Source organism: Mesocricetus auratus, unplaced genomic scaffold (assembly GCF_017639785.1).
Source record: "Mesocricetus auratus isolate SY011 unplaced genomic scaffold, BCM_Maur_2.0 Super-Scaffold_100691, whole genome shotgun sequence".
NCBI lineage: Eukaryota > Metazoa > Chordata > Mammalia > Rodentia > Cricetidae > Mesocricetus > Mesocricetus auratus.
The window spans coordinates 7,273,413-7,289,132 of record NW_024429267.1 but is presented as its reverse complement, the minus strand read 5'-3'; the positions used below and the strand labels follow the sequence as shown (position 1 = coordinate 7,289,132).

At 45.2% G+C, this 15,720-nt stretch overlaps 1 protein-coding gene across 5 annotated transcripts in view; it reads left to right on the top strand.

Annotated features, from left to right (window-relative positions):
* Window positions 1-15,720, top strand: part of Tln2 (talin 2) — a 409,739-nt gene that overhangs the window by 316,974 nt on the left and 77,045 nt on the right. For all 5 annotated transcript variants that reach the window (XM_040739688.1, XM_005075489.4, XM_013117408.3 and 2 more), the window contains 5 exons: window positions 4,506-4,599; window positions 8,022-8,111; window positions 10,248-10,370; window positions 11,644-11,787; window positions 13,986-14,147. In XM_040739688.1, coding sequence (XP_040595622.1) covers window positions 4,506-4,599; window positions 8,022-8,111; window positions 10,248-10,370; window positions 11,644-11,787; window positions 13,986-14,147 — 613 coding nt within the window. The remainder of the gene's footprint in view (window positions 1-4,505; window positions 4,600-8,021; window positions 8,112-10,247; window positions 10,371-11,643; window positions 11,788-13,985; window positions 14,148-15,720) is intronic.

Here is a 15,720-nt window from a genome sequence, read left to right as displayed (position 1 = left end):
GCTCTCATCCTTGCTGTACCCCTCATTCTTTGGGGCACCATGATCCTTCATGCTTTGGGCACAGAAGTTGCCTTTGAAGAAAATACTAAGGTTATTTTTTCTCACCTTTAAACTCTTCCTCAACACCTCAGGAGACTTGATGATGGGCCTTTGGCTAATGGCACTTGTGGGGAAGGAGTTGGGGTCTATCTTGTGCCCATCTTGGTCATCTTTTTGTGTGGCTGGCCAGGCTCTGGACCTGTCAAGTCAGGTGGGGCTGGAGAGTTTTGAACTAATTCTTCTGACTCCTCCCACCCAGGAGTTGATCTCTCGGGTCTGACCCTCCTTGAACTTGGACCTGGAATGGAAAACCAGTCCACAGCTGCAGGAAGGGCTCGTTCCCTCTGAACACTGTCCCCGCTGATTGGTGTCAGCATGTGTCACCCTAGCCACAGAAACAGCTGGCCAGATGTTTTCCTGTCTTCTGAGGGGCTCCCTAGAAAATGGGGGCCTCTTGTGTCCCCTTGGTTCCTGCTGGACAGGTTTCTTCCCATCTCAAAAGACTGACAGAGAGGATGACCAAGCAAGCTGCTCAAAAGAGAGGGTGTCCTGCACCAGATAAACCAGAAACATAGAAATGGCAGCCCTCCTCTCTTTGTTAGTCTCATCCAAAATGTTCTCAGCTTTTATCCCAGCCAGGATCTCACTCAGCATTAGTCCTCATTCAGACCTTTCTGTAGAATTCCAATCCCATGAGTGAGGTTGATTTTTTTTCCTGTGGCTTTTTGTCTGGCTTCTTATCAGCAACTTAACCTATCCTATCTCATGTCGTGTCTGCTGCTTGGTGTCTTACCTTTCGTTGTCTTGCTTCTCCAGCCAGATTGCCAACACCTTGCTGGCCTAGGAAGATTTAAACTACATCATTTTTTTTAAGTATACAAGCCTTGGGTATAATAAGGCCCAGTGAATGCTTACAGAAAAAAAAATGACTGCCTCTCTCCTCCCTTCTTTACAGAACAGACTAGTCATGCTTTGTTTTCTCTCCAAGTTCCTTAACAGATGGATATTCTAGTCCATTAGCAATATGTCATTCATTGTGTCTTCTAATGAGCACCCCAAGCTCTGTTATACCCTATACCCTGTGTGCTCATTTAGTCAGTCCTTTATGATTACATAAGCAGGGTCCCTGATGATTCTTCACTGGTAAAACTCACATGTGAAATATGTAAGCGTTACTTCTTGTCAAGTATTCACTCACCTCTGAACCACTGAGTTTATATAGCTCTGTCATCCAGACTCTAAGATGTCTTACAGAGATTAATCATACCGAAATTCTATTCGGTCATAGATCAGTTACCTAAGTGCCTCATTTAAATGTGCACTGCCATGCTAACATTTTTGTAGTTTGTCCAACCACAAAGTACTAGTCTGCCTAGTTTCGTGTGGTGTTTTGTTTTGTTTTGTTCTGTTTTTGCCTTATCTCATCTTTTAAATTTTTTTCACAACTACACAAATAAAAGTCTAGGGAAAGGAGCTGCTTTCTCACAGCTCTGTATCCTCTGGATTCAGCAATTGTAAATACTTTCTAACTGGGAGAATCCTCACATAGAACACTTGGGAACTCAACAGCAGTTGTGGTTTCCTGCACACAGGATCAAATCAGTCAGCACTCTAACATGGCTGGGAATAGAGTCATGAGCCCCCACCCGTGTCTGAGGGGCTGTGGACAGTTAGTGGTTCCTGGGGGAGGGAGAGCCTAGTTTCCCTAAGGATCTAGCTCCTGGAAGGTGAATCAACTCAGTGAGTAGCCCCATATCCATGAGCCTACCAGCAGCATAAATTAAAGTGATGGGTTATTTTTTTTTAAGAGGCAGTGAGGTGAGGATGGGTTGGGGAGAAGTTAAGGGGAAGAGTTGGGGGTGAATATGATCAAAGTACATTGCATAAAATTCTGAAAAAGTTATTGAAAATATTTTTAAATAAAAAGAATAGCAATAAACTTTAATATGTAAGCCAGATAGAGGGTGAGAAGATGCCTGCTGCACAAGTGTAAGGACCTGAGTTCAGATCCCAGGAATACACATAAAAACCTGAGTGTGGTCACTGACTTCTATATAAGCCTAGTGCTGGCGGTAAGGGTGGGATGGCAAAGAGAGGCAGAGACAGTTCCTGGGGCCTCACTGGCAAGCTAGTCCCAGCTTCAGCGAGAGACCTGTCTTAAACAAGGTTGGAGGGAGAGTAATAGAGGAAGATACCCAATATTGACCTCTGGTCTCCAGACACATGCACACGAATGTAGGTGTGCACAGGTACATGCACACACACACACACACACACACACACACACACACGAGAGGGGGGAGGAGGGCAAGGAGGAATAGATTTGATGGAAAACTTCTGTGATATGTAAAATAAGCTCTAATGACCATGTTTTCACAATTCAGGACATTTTCTAAGCCTTAGTACAGTGATATATGCTTGCTTGTCCCCTCTGAGTTGGGTCTCGAGAACTGCCATGTAGGACATGCCATTGAGCTCTCTGAGGAACATTTCAAATGCATACATTGTGGACTGTACCCTCCCAAGTCACTGGAGCTAGGGACTGCCCTGCCACCTTGGTCTTTCTCTTTCTGCTCACCTGGAGGAAAACAGTACTTTATGATGACACCCTAATAAAGTATTTTTCTTCTCATCCTCCCTAGCTAAGCAATGTTTGATTGCATAATTCAGCTAATTGCCTTTGTATGTTGGCAACATGTTTTCCATCTAATTTGATGTTCTGTGGCAAGCTGAGAAGGCTGTTGAACTAATAAAATGAGAGTCTTTTCTATTAGATGGTATCACTAGCCTGGTGGGTCTTGTTTTGGGTTGCTCGTCAGCTGTGGCAGGTAGGAAGTAGGAGTGGAATTCTGAGCCCTGCCAGAAGTTTGAACCTATCACAGTCCTGCAGAAGAGGGCTTAGGGTTGACTTTCGAACCACATAGGCAGGCATGGATTTAAGTGTTTATCATGTCTTTGGAGTCTTCATTTATGAAACATAAGAGATTTTGTTGCTTTTACTGACACATAGTATTTGTATATATTATTGATACAGTATAACAATTCAATACATGTGTACCATGTGCAATGATGATATCAGTGATTAGCATTTCTTTGTGGGAAGGGGCATGGAGACAGGGTTTCTCTGTGTATCCCTGTCTGTTCTGGAACTTGCACAGTAGACCAGGCTGACCTTGAATGCAGAGATTTGTCTGTCTCTTCCTCCTGAGTGCTGGGATTAAAAGTGAGTGCTACCACTGCCCTACTTGTGAGCATTTCTAATGCCTAGGTATCTATTGTTCCTATACAATATCAAGGCTTATCTTTTAATTTTTAAAAATTTTGTGTGTGTGTATGTGTCTATGTAGTGTCTATGTCTGTGTGTGTGTGTGTGTGTGTGTGTGTTTACATTTGAGAATGAGTGCCAATAGAGTTACAGGCAGTTGAGAGCTGCCTGACACAGATACTAGAAACCAAGATCAGGTTTTTTTCAATAATAGTACTGTCTCTTAATCACTGAGTCATCTCTCCAGCCCTTTGAGCCTTACTATAAAACTATAGGGCTGAAGATAGTGTGATATTAGAAGAATAGACCATTGGTCAGTGGAACAGGATCGAATCCAGAAGCAGACGCCCACAAACACAGTCAACAGAGTGTAATTACAAAAGCGATTCAATGAAGGAGATATGGAATCTCAACAGGCTCTGTTAAAACAGACTTCTATTTGTCCTTAAACTAAAAGCAAAACTTAGCTTCTTTTTCCCACCTTATAGAAACTAACTCAGAATAGACCTGAAGTTGCTAAACTATACATTAATCAGGAGCTTCTCAGAGTGGAACGGGAAAAAAAATTTGGGTTTACCTTACAAGTTCTGAAAATAGAAATATATGTAAAATAGTACCAGGATGTCTGATGCAACCCTATTGGTGTTAATAAAAAATAAAATAAAATAAGAAAAGACTATTTCACAAACTAGAACTTTGCTGCTCGGACCTAGTCATCCACGCACCCTTACTGGAAAGTAGAGATTTAAAGTCTTTGACAGATTTGAATCTCTGGTTGTAGTATTTGACAGTGATCTAAATATACCACGCTGTCTGGAACAGCTTGACTGGATCATCTTGTTCCTTGAACACTGCCACAGAAGGGTCCTGAGCATGCTGTCAGTGCAGTCTTGTTGCTGTTTGCAGTTTCATTGTCACTCATGAATCTATCAAAAGACAGTCTTCATTTCTTAAGGGAACCCTTAGAGCCTTTGAGCAGTCAGAAAAGTAATCAGAAGCAAGGAAGGGAGTCTGCCTCTCTTCTTCTGTGGGTGTGTTTTATTTGGGGTGTATAGAGAGAGCTTGTGGGACAGGCCTCATGGGGACCACAGCTTAGTCACTTCTTACCTCTGCTGAGGAAAATAACTGAAATGTGTAAACATGAAATAGTAAGATAAAACAGTAGCACCCAAGCCCACAGTCTTTTCTGTCCCTGCCCTAGAGCTGTCACAGAGAGCATCAATCAACTCATCATGTTGTGTACCCAGCAGGCCCCAGGGCAGAAGGAATGTGACAACGCCCTGCGGGAGCTTGAGGTGAGTGTCCTGGAAGGCTGCTGAGGATGGGAGGACTCTGTACCTGTGGCCCTGGGTCTCCTCTTCTGTTTGGTGACGGTCTCTCTTCTGTCTTTGCCTTCTGTCTCTTCTCTCCTAGTAGGCTGGGAGAAACTAGATAAAATACATTTTGTAGTATTTTTTCTTCTTTTTTTTTACCAGTGTTCCTTTTCCTTCTAGGCCAACATGTATTAGTGGTTTTGAGTATAGACTGCCAATGAGTAAACTTTGACTATAAAGTATTAAGGAGATTATTCTCAGATAACTAGGAGATATATGGAGGCTGGGGCTGGAACGGTAGCCTAGTTAGTATGGTACTTGCCACAAACAGGAGCACCTGAGTTCTAGCCCCGTACCACCCATAAAGAAATAGAGCATGGTAATGGAGAGGTGGAGACAGACCTGTCCATGAGGCTTGCTTGCCAGATATCCTGGAGATTTTGTCTCAAAACTAAAGTTGATGGCACCTGAGGAATGACACCTGAAGTTGACCTCTGGCCTCCATACTGTTGGTGGATTTTTCTTTGGGCCACCAGTTCACAAAAAAATGGCATGGAGGCTCATTGTTAATTATGAAAGCTCAACCGATAGCTCAGGCTTGCTTCTAACTCTTACAACTTAAAAATAACCCATATCTTTTAATCTGCGTTCTTTCACATGGCTCTTTACCCTGTACTGCCCACGTTGCTGCCTCTGCGCCTCCTGGCATCTCTTCCCATCTTCTTCCCAGCATCCTCTGTGCCTGGAAATCCTGCCTTGCTATTGACCATCCAGCTTTTTTATTAAACCAGTCATAGTGACACATCTTCACGGTGTACAGAAAGATTATTCCACAACACCATACCCATGGCACACATCTTCACACCAGCAAGTGCACACAGTTATTTCTGCACACGTTTATTCTGCCACACACAGGGGCACACTGGAAGAGGTTAAGAGGAGTATTTGCCACTGCATGACTTAGAAGGCTTCTAGTGGTGCTTGTGAGTGCCTTTTGACTTGCACTTATGTATGTGTTTATGTTTGAAATTCTGCATGTTTCTCGTAGAAAGTCTGGGTAACCAACGCCAGTTGTGCCTACTCCTATGCAAAGCAGCCCTTACCTATACAGATCCTATCGACTGGGCCCAGTGGTTACCTCAGCAGACACCAGTTATTGGTACCTGTTGTGCGTCCAGTTGTCTGCATGGCTAGCAGGGGTCTGACTCAGTGGAAATGCTCATGGCAGCTCCTAAATGCTTGATCTAGGCCCTGCTGATAGTGGTAGGGAGAGTCTAAGGGAAAAGGGATTCAACAGGGCAGGACTGAAGCATTTGGAAACAACTAGGAATGGTTCTTGCATGGTGTTCTAGTATGTTCTCTGTTGCTGTGATGAACGTCATAACCAAAATGAACTTGCAGGAGGAGGAGGCTGGTTTGGCTTACAGGTTCCAGTTCCTCATTGAAGGAAGCCAAGGCAGGAACTCGAGGCAGGAGCTTGAAGCAGAAACCATGGAGGAATGCTGCATACTGACTTCCTCCCCGGCTCATGTCCAGGTCACCTTTCTTATACAGCTCAGGCCTATCTGCCTAGTGATGGTGCACTCACAATGGGCTAGACCTTCCTACATCAGTTAGCAATCGAGAAAGTCCCAGAGACGAGCCCACGATATCATCTCAGGAGGCAGTTCTTCAATTGGGGTTCCTCCTGTAATCCAGGCAAACCTGGCCCTGTGTCTCACCCACCTATGCATGGCAGGTGTCTGTACCCTGGCCCTTTAAGAGGAAAACCCTGTTGCTAGAACTTCTCTTGCCCCATCATTGTCCCACTGCCCTTCTCAGCACCAAATAAACACACAGAGACGCTATATTAATTACAAAACCATTGGCCAATGATGATGACTAAGGTTTCTTATTGGTTAGCTCTGTCTCAATTATTAACCCATTTCTATTAATCTAAGTATTTCCACATGGTCTTACCAAAGAAGAGTCTGAACCTCTTACTCCTTTGTGTCTACATGGTGACTCTCTAGCGGGCTCCCCTGCCTACCTTTCCCAGAATTCTCCTCATCTCCTAGCCCTGCCTATCTTCTTGCCTCTACTGGCTATAGACCAATCAGTGTTTTATTATTCATCAACCAATAAGAGAAACACATATACAGAAGGACATCCCCCATCACCACCTACCACCATCTCTTTCCTACTGTTCCTCTGAAGGGGCAGACAAGACTTTTCCTGTCTCCCTCTTTGTCTTTCCTGTCCTTCTCTCCCCCCCTCCCCCCGTCTCTTTCCTTTTTAGTAAAATTGCTCACTTAAGCTCTGTCTGCCTGGCATGTTTGCTCCGCTCCATGGTCACCCTTGTGAAATATTATAACAGTTCCGTCTTTCTAAGTACATTGGGTTGGCAGCCAAAATGAGCCATCACACGTGGGCTGTTCTCTGCTCTAGCATGCTCATTTCACTTTAAAAATATTATGACACTAGCCTGGATACTTTGTGCTTTAAAGGTATCCTTGGTTGCCAATTTGATGGCCTCTAACTGGATCACTGGTACTGAAAATGTTGTAGTTATCTAAGAAGAGGCTTTCCATGAAGCAAGCTCATGCGTTGTATGGCCCTCTTTCCTGTATCTTTTAGTGGGTGGGCATCAGCAGCTCCCAACATCCTTTGGAATTCCACTGTGTTGTCATTTTGATGACTGTGTCCCCAGAGGCTGCTGGCTCCTAGTGTGCAGTCTGTTGATGAGCAGATCAGGGATCCAGCCCTAAGCTGTCAGTCACTGGAAGAACTCCTTATGGTTGGTAATCCAAGTCATTACTCTGAAAGAGCTAGTGACGATTTCTGCTGATTTGGAAAGACAGAGAAACAGACTTCTACCCATTTCCTCAATGGGTAGCTAAACAAGAGTAGATATTTTCTATACTGTTTAAATCAATAACAAATGAACCACCCCGTGGGCCATCTTTGGGAATTACCTTCTTCCATGTACTTCCATTAGAAGGTCCCAGAACTGAAATATTGAGTCCTTCTTAACCACGAAGGAGTGAATGAATGTGCACTTGGAAGGTAAGCTCTTCAGAGTTACCCAGTGGAGAAATTCCATTAGCCACCCATGAATACGTTGCTTTGCATTAACTTTGAAGTTCCTTTTTAAAGCCCCCCCTGCAGGTAACAGGCTTCTCCCAAGCTGAACTGACACCCCACTCCTGGCAATGGTGACCTGAGGCTCCCACTACTGTCACTGTTTTTGCTGGCAGGGAATCTGAAGTCTTAAACACTCTGATCTGAGTTCCTCCTATGACCCTGAATGAATGAGCAATCATGGCCCTTGTCCTAGTTCAGCCAGGGGTAGTAATGGTTGCACTGCATGGTGCATTCTCTTCTGTGCCCCTGGCTCACTTTCTAAGCTGTGTTCTCCTTTGTAGACTGTCAAGGGGATGCTGGAAAACCCCAATGAACCTGTGAGTGACCTCTCTTACTTCGACTGCATCGAGAGTGTGATGGAAAACTCCAAGGTGAGCCTGTCTGTGTTAGTCGCTTTCCTCATTTTTGTGATAAAATATCTAGCAAAAGGCAACTAAAGAAGGAAGGGCTTGTTTTGACTTAAAATTGAATGATTAAAAAGAACATGAGGCAGTCTAGTCACACTGCATCTACAACCAAGAAGCCGAGAGAGATGGATGCTGGTGTTGAGCTCAGTTTCTCCTTTTTGTGAAGTCCAAGGACCCCAGGCCTGTGAATAATGCCATCCACATTTAGGGTGGCTCTTCCCTTCTTAATTAACCCAGTCTGGAATCTCCCTCCCAGACATGCCCAGAGCCTTACTTCCTTGATGAGCCTAAATCTTGTCAAGTTGACAATTGATATTAACCATCACACTGTTTGTGCCAAAACCAATATATCAACACTGCTCCTCAGTGGGGAGAAATTGAGAAAGGCTTTGAGTGCACCTACCTCACCCCTGGGTGACCCAGTAAGGGGAAACCTTGTCATGCACCACCTTCCTTAAGGTAGTTCCTTAATGTAGAACCATATAGGAAGCTTGGGAAACACCAGTTGCCAGACCCCAGCCCCAAGATTTGAGCTCTATACATTTCTGGGGGATTCCCTGTCCTGTCTCTGTGGTCTGGGAACCCTTCTTTGAGAACCACTGCTTATATCATATCACAGATGGGTCTCACTGTGAATCCAATCATGTGTTGTCTCTACTGGAGGTTGAACTGCTGTGGAAAGTCCTCCTGGGACCTTGGCTTCCATGAAAGGCCCTTGTTCATATTTTGTTCTATGCAATTATAGCATACATTTTTTGAGGGAAGTAAATATTAGGGGTTTTGAGTGGTTGGAAAGAAAAGTTTTGAAAATCTACTGTGGCTTCTCGGCCTTTCTCAATCTTTCCTTGGTAAAGTCTGATTCCTTACTAGTTAGCTGGGTGATGGTGGCAATTAAGAAAAAGCAATGATAAAAGCTCTTTGAGAAGCAATAATGAAGGAGAAGGCCTAAGAACCAGAAAGTGACAGTGAGGTGCCAAAGAGACAATTGGGGGTTGAACTTTTGCCACCTGACCTTGGTTCTGGGACCCATGCATGCTGGGTTTCCATCACATCCATCTTGTTAAACCATCTGTATTGATGATGTCATGAGTGCTCAGTTTGTGTTGGGCTAAGACAAGAATGCCCTCTGTTCAGCAACTTTCATGGAATAAAGGACTATCTAAATGAGGGTTCATATGATTTATATACTTAAATTTAGAAGTTTTCTTTTTTTTTTGAGATGGGGCCTCAAGTAGCTCAAGTTGGCCTTGAACATGCTGTATAGGATGACCTTGAGCTTCCGATTCTCCTGCCCTCACCTTCTAACTGCTGGGATTGCAGGCAGGCACCGCCACAGCTGGTTCCTTTGGTGGTGGGTTATTTAACCCGAGGCTTCATACATGTTAGTCAAGTACTCCATCAACTGAGCTGCAGTCCCAGCCCAAGCTTCTAGGTTAGGAGAGAGGGTGTACTTACAACACTCCCTAGCTGCTTCGCTCTGCACATCTTTATGTAAACTACTCTGCATACAAGAAATTATAGTAATATTTTGCTTGTGACCTTCTATCTGATCTTTAGAGGGCATGTGACTTCCCTGGGTTGCACACTGACTGTGAAAATCCTCATCAGCCATTATGAGACCAAAGAAAGAATGCACCAGTGCTTTTCAGAACAAGTCTAACTACTTAAAATATTTAGGAAATAACTTTAATAAAGTTCTATGTAAATTTTCAGTTGATAAATTCATCATGAAAGGAACAGTATGTCTTCTACTTTCTGACTAGAACTACTTTCTGACAAGTCCAGTTCCCTGAGTGTGATTTTATGCTCTTAGAAGTAAGCAGTTGAGAGGCTTTGTATACATTCTGCCTGATTATCTGTGTGTATTGATTGTACCTCCTGGAGATACTGATAACCTTTGGATGCAAGGTTTATTCTTTTATTATTTATTTATCTTCATTGAACAAAAATGATATAATTCTCTTGCATCTTTCTTGGGCACAGTAAAGGCAAAGATGACAAATGTTTTAAAGTAAGTAGCCTTGAGTATTAAAGCCACAGCATAACCTCCTGAAGCCTTGGGTTGGAATAAAAGCTCAATGACTGGTTGTTGTTTTACAGGTTCTGGGCGAGTCAATGGCAGGGATTTCACAGAATGCCAAGACTGGGGACCTCCCTGCCTTTGGGGAATGTGTGGGGATTGCATCTAAGGCTCTCTGTGGGCTGACAGAGGCTGCGGCCCAGGTGAGAGTCAGTCCCCATGCCCATCCCTTCTTTCCAGCTTGTGCCCTAGGACCCCTTAGGGAGACCTTCTCCAGCTCCTCCAAGCACAGATACAGGGACCATGGGAAAGCTGATGGCTACTGGGTGGGAGGGGCATACTGAGGAATACCAGCCAGTGCTTCCATGTTGGAGTGGGAAGGACAGTGGGCCTCCATGAGCACTGCAGGTGCAGCATGCAGAGGTCAGGGGCAGCTTTTAAAGCCAGTATTCTGGGTCCTAAGTGAATTGTTCCATGGAGAAAAATAACTGCTAAACAATTAAATTGTCCTGAGTCTTTAGAATTGCCACATACTTTTGAATTAAAGGAAGAAACAACAACAAAAATGAGGCCCTACCATGCAGACATGCAGTCCCTTGGCTGACCTGTGTTCCTTCTCAATCGTGATTGGGCCCATGTCACGGACATTTCAGAGATTGCCAGCGTTCAGCTTGGAGGGTTTATCATTGGCGATTGACTTTAACTTGGGAGGTTTCACTTAAAAATAAGCATCCCTAGTTGGAAGAAAATATTCCGAACCTTCACCCTGATTCTCAAACCACACAAACTCATCTTCTATTAATTACTTCCTAGTACAGCCAAAGGGAACCCAAAGAGACAGCCTTTTCTGGGATTGTCCTGTTGGGGACCAAATGCTGCCTTGTTGCTTTTGGGGTTTTGATTTGTTTGTTTTGTTTTCTGAGTCTTCTCATTCGCTCACTCAGTTGCCTAAGCCAAGACTCTAACAGCTATTGGAGATAGAGACCTAAACAAGGACATGTTAAGCTGTGTTAGGAAACCTTTGGGTAGCAAAGGCCTAAGATGGGCTGACTCAGCAGCTCCCTGTGTCAGTCCGCACCAGCTTTCTTCTGACTACAAGCCAGAGTCAGCTTCACTCCAAAGGCAGGTATCCTCATGGTCAGATGATGGCTGTCAGAGCTGTGCGGGCTACATCCGTCCATGCCCATGCCCCACAGAAGAGTGTCTCAAAGGCTTTCTCTTAAGAACAAGGAGGCTTTGTTCCCTGGTGCCTGCAGCAAACTCCTGATGGTATGTCAAACTGGCATAGGCTTGTCTGTCGCCATGCCCTCATTGGTGAGAAGGATTGGCTTATTTTGTGAAGTCTATGCTAAGAGCACCTGAGCTTGCCAGGCGTGCGTGTACGGAGGACCATTGTGTACACTGAAGACCATCGTCTCCCAGGGCCTCGTGGAAGACTGTGGAGCCTGAGGTGTGCTTTTGCTTTTCCTTTCCCAGGCTGCATACCTAGTTGGCATCTCTGATCCAAACAGCCAGGCAGGTCACCAAGGCCTGGTGGACCCCATCCAGTTTGCCAGGGCTAACCAGGCGATCCAGATGGCATGCCAGAACCTGGTGGACCCTGGCAGCAGCCCATCACAGGTAACCAGGGAAGGATGATGGGGTATATATGATGGTTAGGCTTCTCTGGGTGGGCAGTGGGAGATGAGCAAACAAGCAGAGAATCCTATGCTCTCAGAGCTTGCAAACCCAGGTGACTACAGCTGTGTAGATAATGACTGTCCTCGCTTCATTTCTGTTTCTGTGATGAAATGCCCTGACAAAAGGCAACTTAGAGGAGAAAGCGGCCATTTATCTTACAATTCCAGGTTGCAGTCCATCATTGTAGGGAAGCCAAGGCAAGGCTAGTTATGTCATAACTCACTGAAGAGCAAAGAGAGCATGTATGCCTCTGCTCAGCTTGCTTTCTCTGCTCTTACACAGTTCAGGACCTGAACCCATTTCCAAGCATCAGCTAAGGCCATGAAGATAGTCTCCACAGGCATGCCCATTGAGACTCTCCCCCCAGGTGATTGTAGGTTATATCAGGTTGGCAAATGCACTAGCCATCACAGTGACCAGTAAAGTATAGCAAATGTGGCAACGGCAGAAATAGGCAAATGCTTAACTTACATCTAGGACTCTGAGATGCAGCAGAGTGAAGCAACCAACAGGATTTGTGAGGAGTTTCACGGTTGTTATTGATTGACAGTTTGTTCCCTGCTCAACACTAAGAAGTCTGTATAAGTGAAACCTGACGTTTGTCCCCTTTGGTCCTTACTCCCTTGGGCACTTCAGTTGGGGTGTGATGACAAGATATAAGATTGTTCAAGTTTCTGTTGCTGTGATAAAAACTCTGAGGGAAAACAACTTGGGAGCAGAAAGGGTTTATTTCCGCCTCCATTTCCAGGTCAGAGTCCATCACAGAGGGAATGTCATGGCAGAAACTCAAGTAGAAACCATAGAGAAATGCTGTTTGCTGCCTCACTCACTGGCTTATGCTCAACTTGCTTTCTTATATGGCCTAGGCCTTCCTTCCTTGAGACAGTGCTGCCCACAGAGTGACTGGTCCCTCACACATCCATTCTCAATCTAGACACTCTATCAAAGACATGGCCACAGGCCAGTCTGGTTGAGGAACTTCTTCAATTGAGGTCCCCTTTTCCAAGATGACTCTTGGTTGTATCAGGTTAGCAATACAAACTAAGCAAGGCAGGAATGCATCAGGTTAAGTGTGACAAGTTTTCTCAGGTCACTTCAGAGAGGATGGCACTGAGTCAAGCTCAGAGTTGAGGTCAGAATCCACAACACAGAAAGGAGCCAAAGAAACATCTGAGGAGCAGATAGTGTGTGTCACTTACCATGGTGCTTCTGGTGTCACAGAGGTCTGGTTACATGGGAAAGCAGTATGTACTGAAAAGAAAGAGGACCGTGTGCTATGGGCAACCAGAGGCAGCCTTGAGAATGGTGTGCCTACTATGAACATAGGCCAGCATTCTTAAGACAGTCCCAGAATCCAAGAAGACAGTACCTGGGTTTACAGACCCAGGGTGTATAATCAAATGCACCTGAGCCCTTGCCTGTCTGACCTCCACCAAGGGAAATTTATGGCTTCAAATGAGTACCTGAGTTGAGGAGGGGGTGGGAGTTGATAGATGGCCCACAGACTCCTAGTAACTACCTGCAGGGGGAGGAGGGAGTGGTGCCTCTCAGTGCTTATTGTACCCACCTCAACCTGTGTTCTCCAAGGAGTTGGCCACTAGCAATATCCAGCTATTAATCACTAGAAAAATAGCTAGTCCAAGTAATGATGGCCTGTAAGTATCTGATGCATGCCAGATTTCAAAGACTTGGCATGAACAAAATCCCCTAATATCTTATCACTGTAAATTGAGTATGATGAACTATTTTGGGTACATTGAGTTAAATAAACTATATTACTTGAGATAATTTCTCTTGTTTTTCTACTCATTTTAATGCGCCTACTGGAAAGCTTTAAATCAGATGTCTTAGGTCTTGGCCTGGAGCCTGGACTCTGGGGGTTCCAAAGACTAGCTGACCATATCCCCTTTAAGACTGGGGCCCAGCACACTCCTGCTACAGCACCTCCTTCCCTTTTCTATTTTCATTCTCTCTTGCTTCATGTGTCTTGCTCTTTCCTTCCTCGGGTGACTTTAGGGACAGCAGAGCTAGACAAACAATATTACCCAGATTCTAGACATGTGAGTGGCAAAGAACCTCAAGCTTGTCTACACTGAAGTGTGTGGTGCCCACACCCAACCTAGCTCCATGCTTTGTAGGTTCTGTCGGCTGCCACCATCGTTGCCAAGCACACCTCAGCCTTATGCAACGCCTGCCGCATCGCCTCATCCAAGACAGCCAACCCTGTTGCCAAGAGGCACTTTGTCCAGTCAGCCAAGGAGGTCGCCAACAGCACCGCCAACCTGGTCAAGACCATCAAGGTAGGTCGTTGTATCGCAGGTCTAGTTGATCACTGTACAGAGCTGAGAGAGGAGCAGGGCTGAAGCTTTATCTCCTCAGAGGCAGGAGTGGGAAGGTATATCCTTGAAGTCATGGGTGAGACGGGTTGCTTACTAATCAGAGTTATTCCCCAGGAAAGCCCAACCAACTACACCTCTACTCACTTCCAAGGTGGTAGAAGAGAGCCACTCGCAATTCAGTATCTAGGAGCTTAGGGCCTGAAATTAGGGATCTCTGTTAGTGCTGTGTGGGGGTACAGCCTGTCTGTACCTAAACTGTCTACTTGTTCTGGTTTTGAGTGGTCAGGTAGAGGGTTGTGCCATTGTTGCTGGAGACTTTAGAACCAAAAGATGATCTGGAGGGGAAAGAAAATGGGAAAAAAAATCACTTTGGAAGCCAGGCATTGGTGGCGCACACCTTTAATCCCAGCACTCGGGAGGCAGAGGCAGGCAAATCTCTGAGTTCAAGACCAACTTGGTCTACAAGAGCTAGTTCCAGGACAGCCTCCAAAGCCGTAGAGAAACCCTGTCTCGAAAAGCAAAAAACAAAACAACAGCAAAAAAATCACTTTGGAGCTGGAGAGATGGCCCAGTGTGTAAAGCGTTTGCCATACAGACATGAGGACCTGTGTTCAGATCTCTAAACCCATGTCAAAGCCTAACACATTAGTGCACGTCTATATTTCCAGCACCCCTACAGCAAGATGGGAAGCAGAGGCAGGAGAATTCCTTGAAAGTTCATGGACCAGCTAGCCTGGTTGGTGTGCATACTGGCAAAACAACAAATGAGACTGTGTCTCCAGAAATAGCTTAGAAGGGGAAGACCCAATCTAAAACCTTCTCACCTCCACACGTGCACTGTGGTGTATTCATGCCCTCACTGATACATACTAACATACATTTACATACACAATTACTTAACTCTCCCCTGTGACATCCATGTTGTTTGTAAATGTTTAGTTGCCCCCCCCCGCCCCCTGGAGCATCCACCTTTTTTTAGGATACAGCATTCTGTCTTCCTAAAGACAGTCACCATGGTGTGAAAGCCCATGAGTAGTTGAGGTGTTGGGAGACGGGGCTCCTTTGCAGTGAGGAAATGGAGTTGGTCCGGCAGTGGTCTTTTCTGTGGGTCCTTTAAGCCAGGGCCGTGCACATATCAGGCAGCTGACCCGGAGGCAAACAGCCAGAACCTGGACAGCAAACCACAAGGACACAGCCAAGTATCATCTCAGGCCCCTCCCCAGCCTTCAAAGGAACATTGTTATGAGTGCATGATAACAGTTCTCTGTGAACCTTGCAGCACTGAAGGGAGAGGAATTGTTTCTTTGTTGGTTTGTTTGTTTGTTTATGATTTGGGGGAGGTGCTGGGAATCAAACCAGTGGCTTTGTGCATGCTGGGTAAATGAGGACATGACCACTCCAAGGTATGCTTGAGGGCACAGTTTTTATTGTAGATATGAAGGAGAGTACAGCCAGAGGCATCTGAAGAGTCCAGACTGAACAGGGGTCATAGGAGGAAGAGAGGAGAGAGAGAAAAGGGGAGAAGAAAAAACAA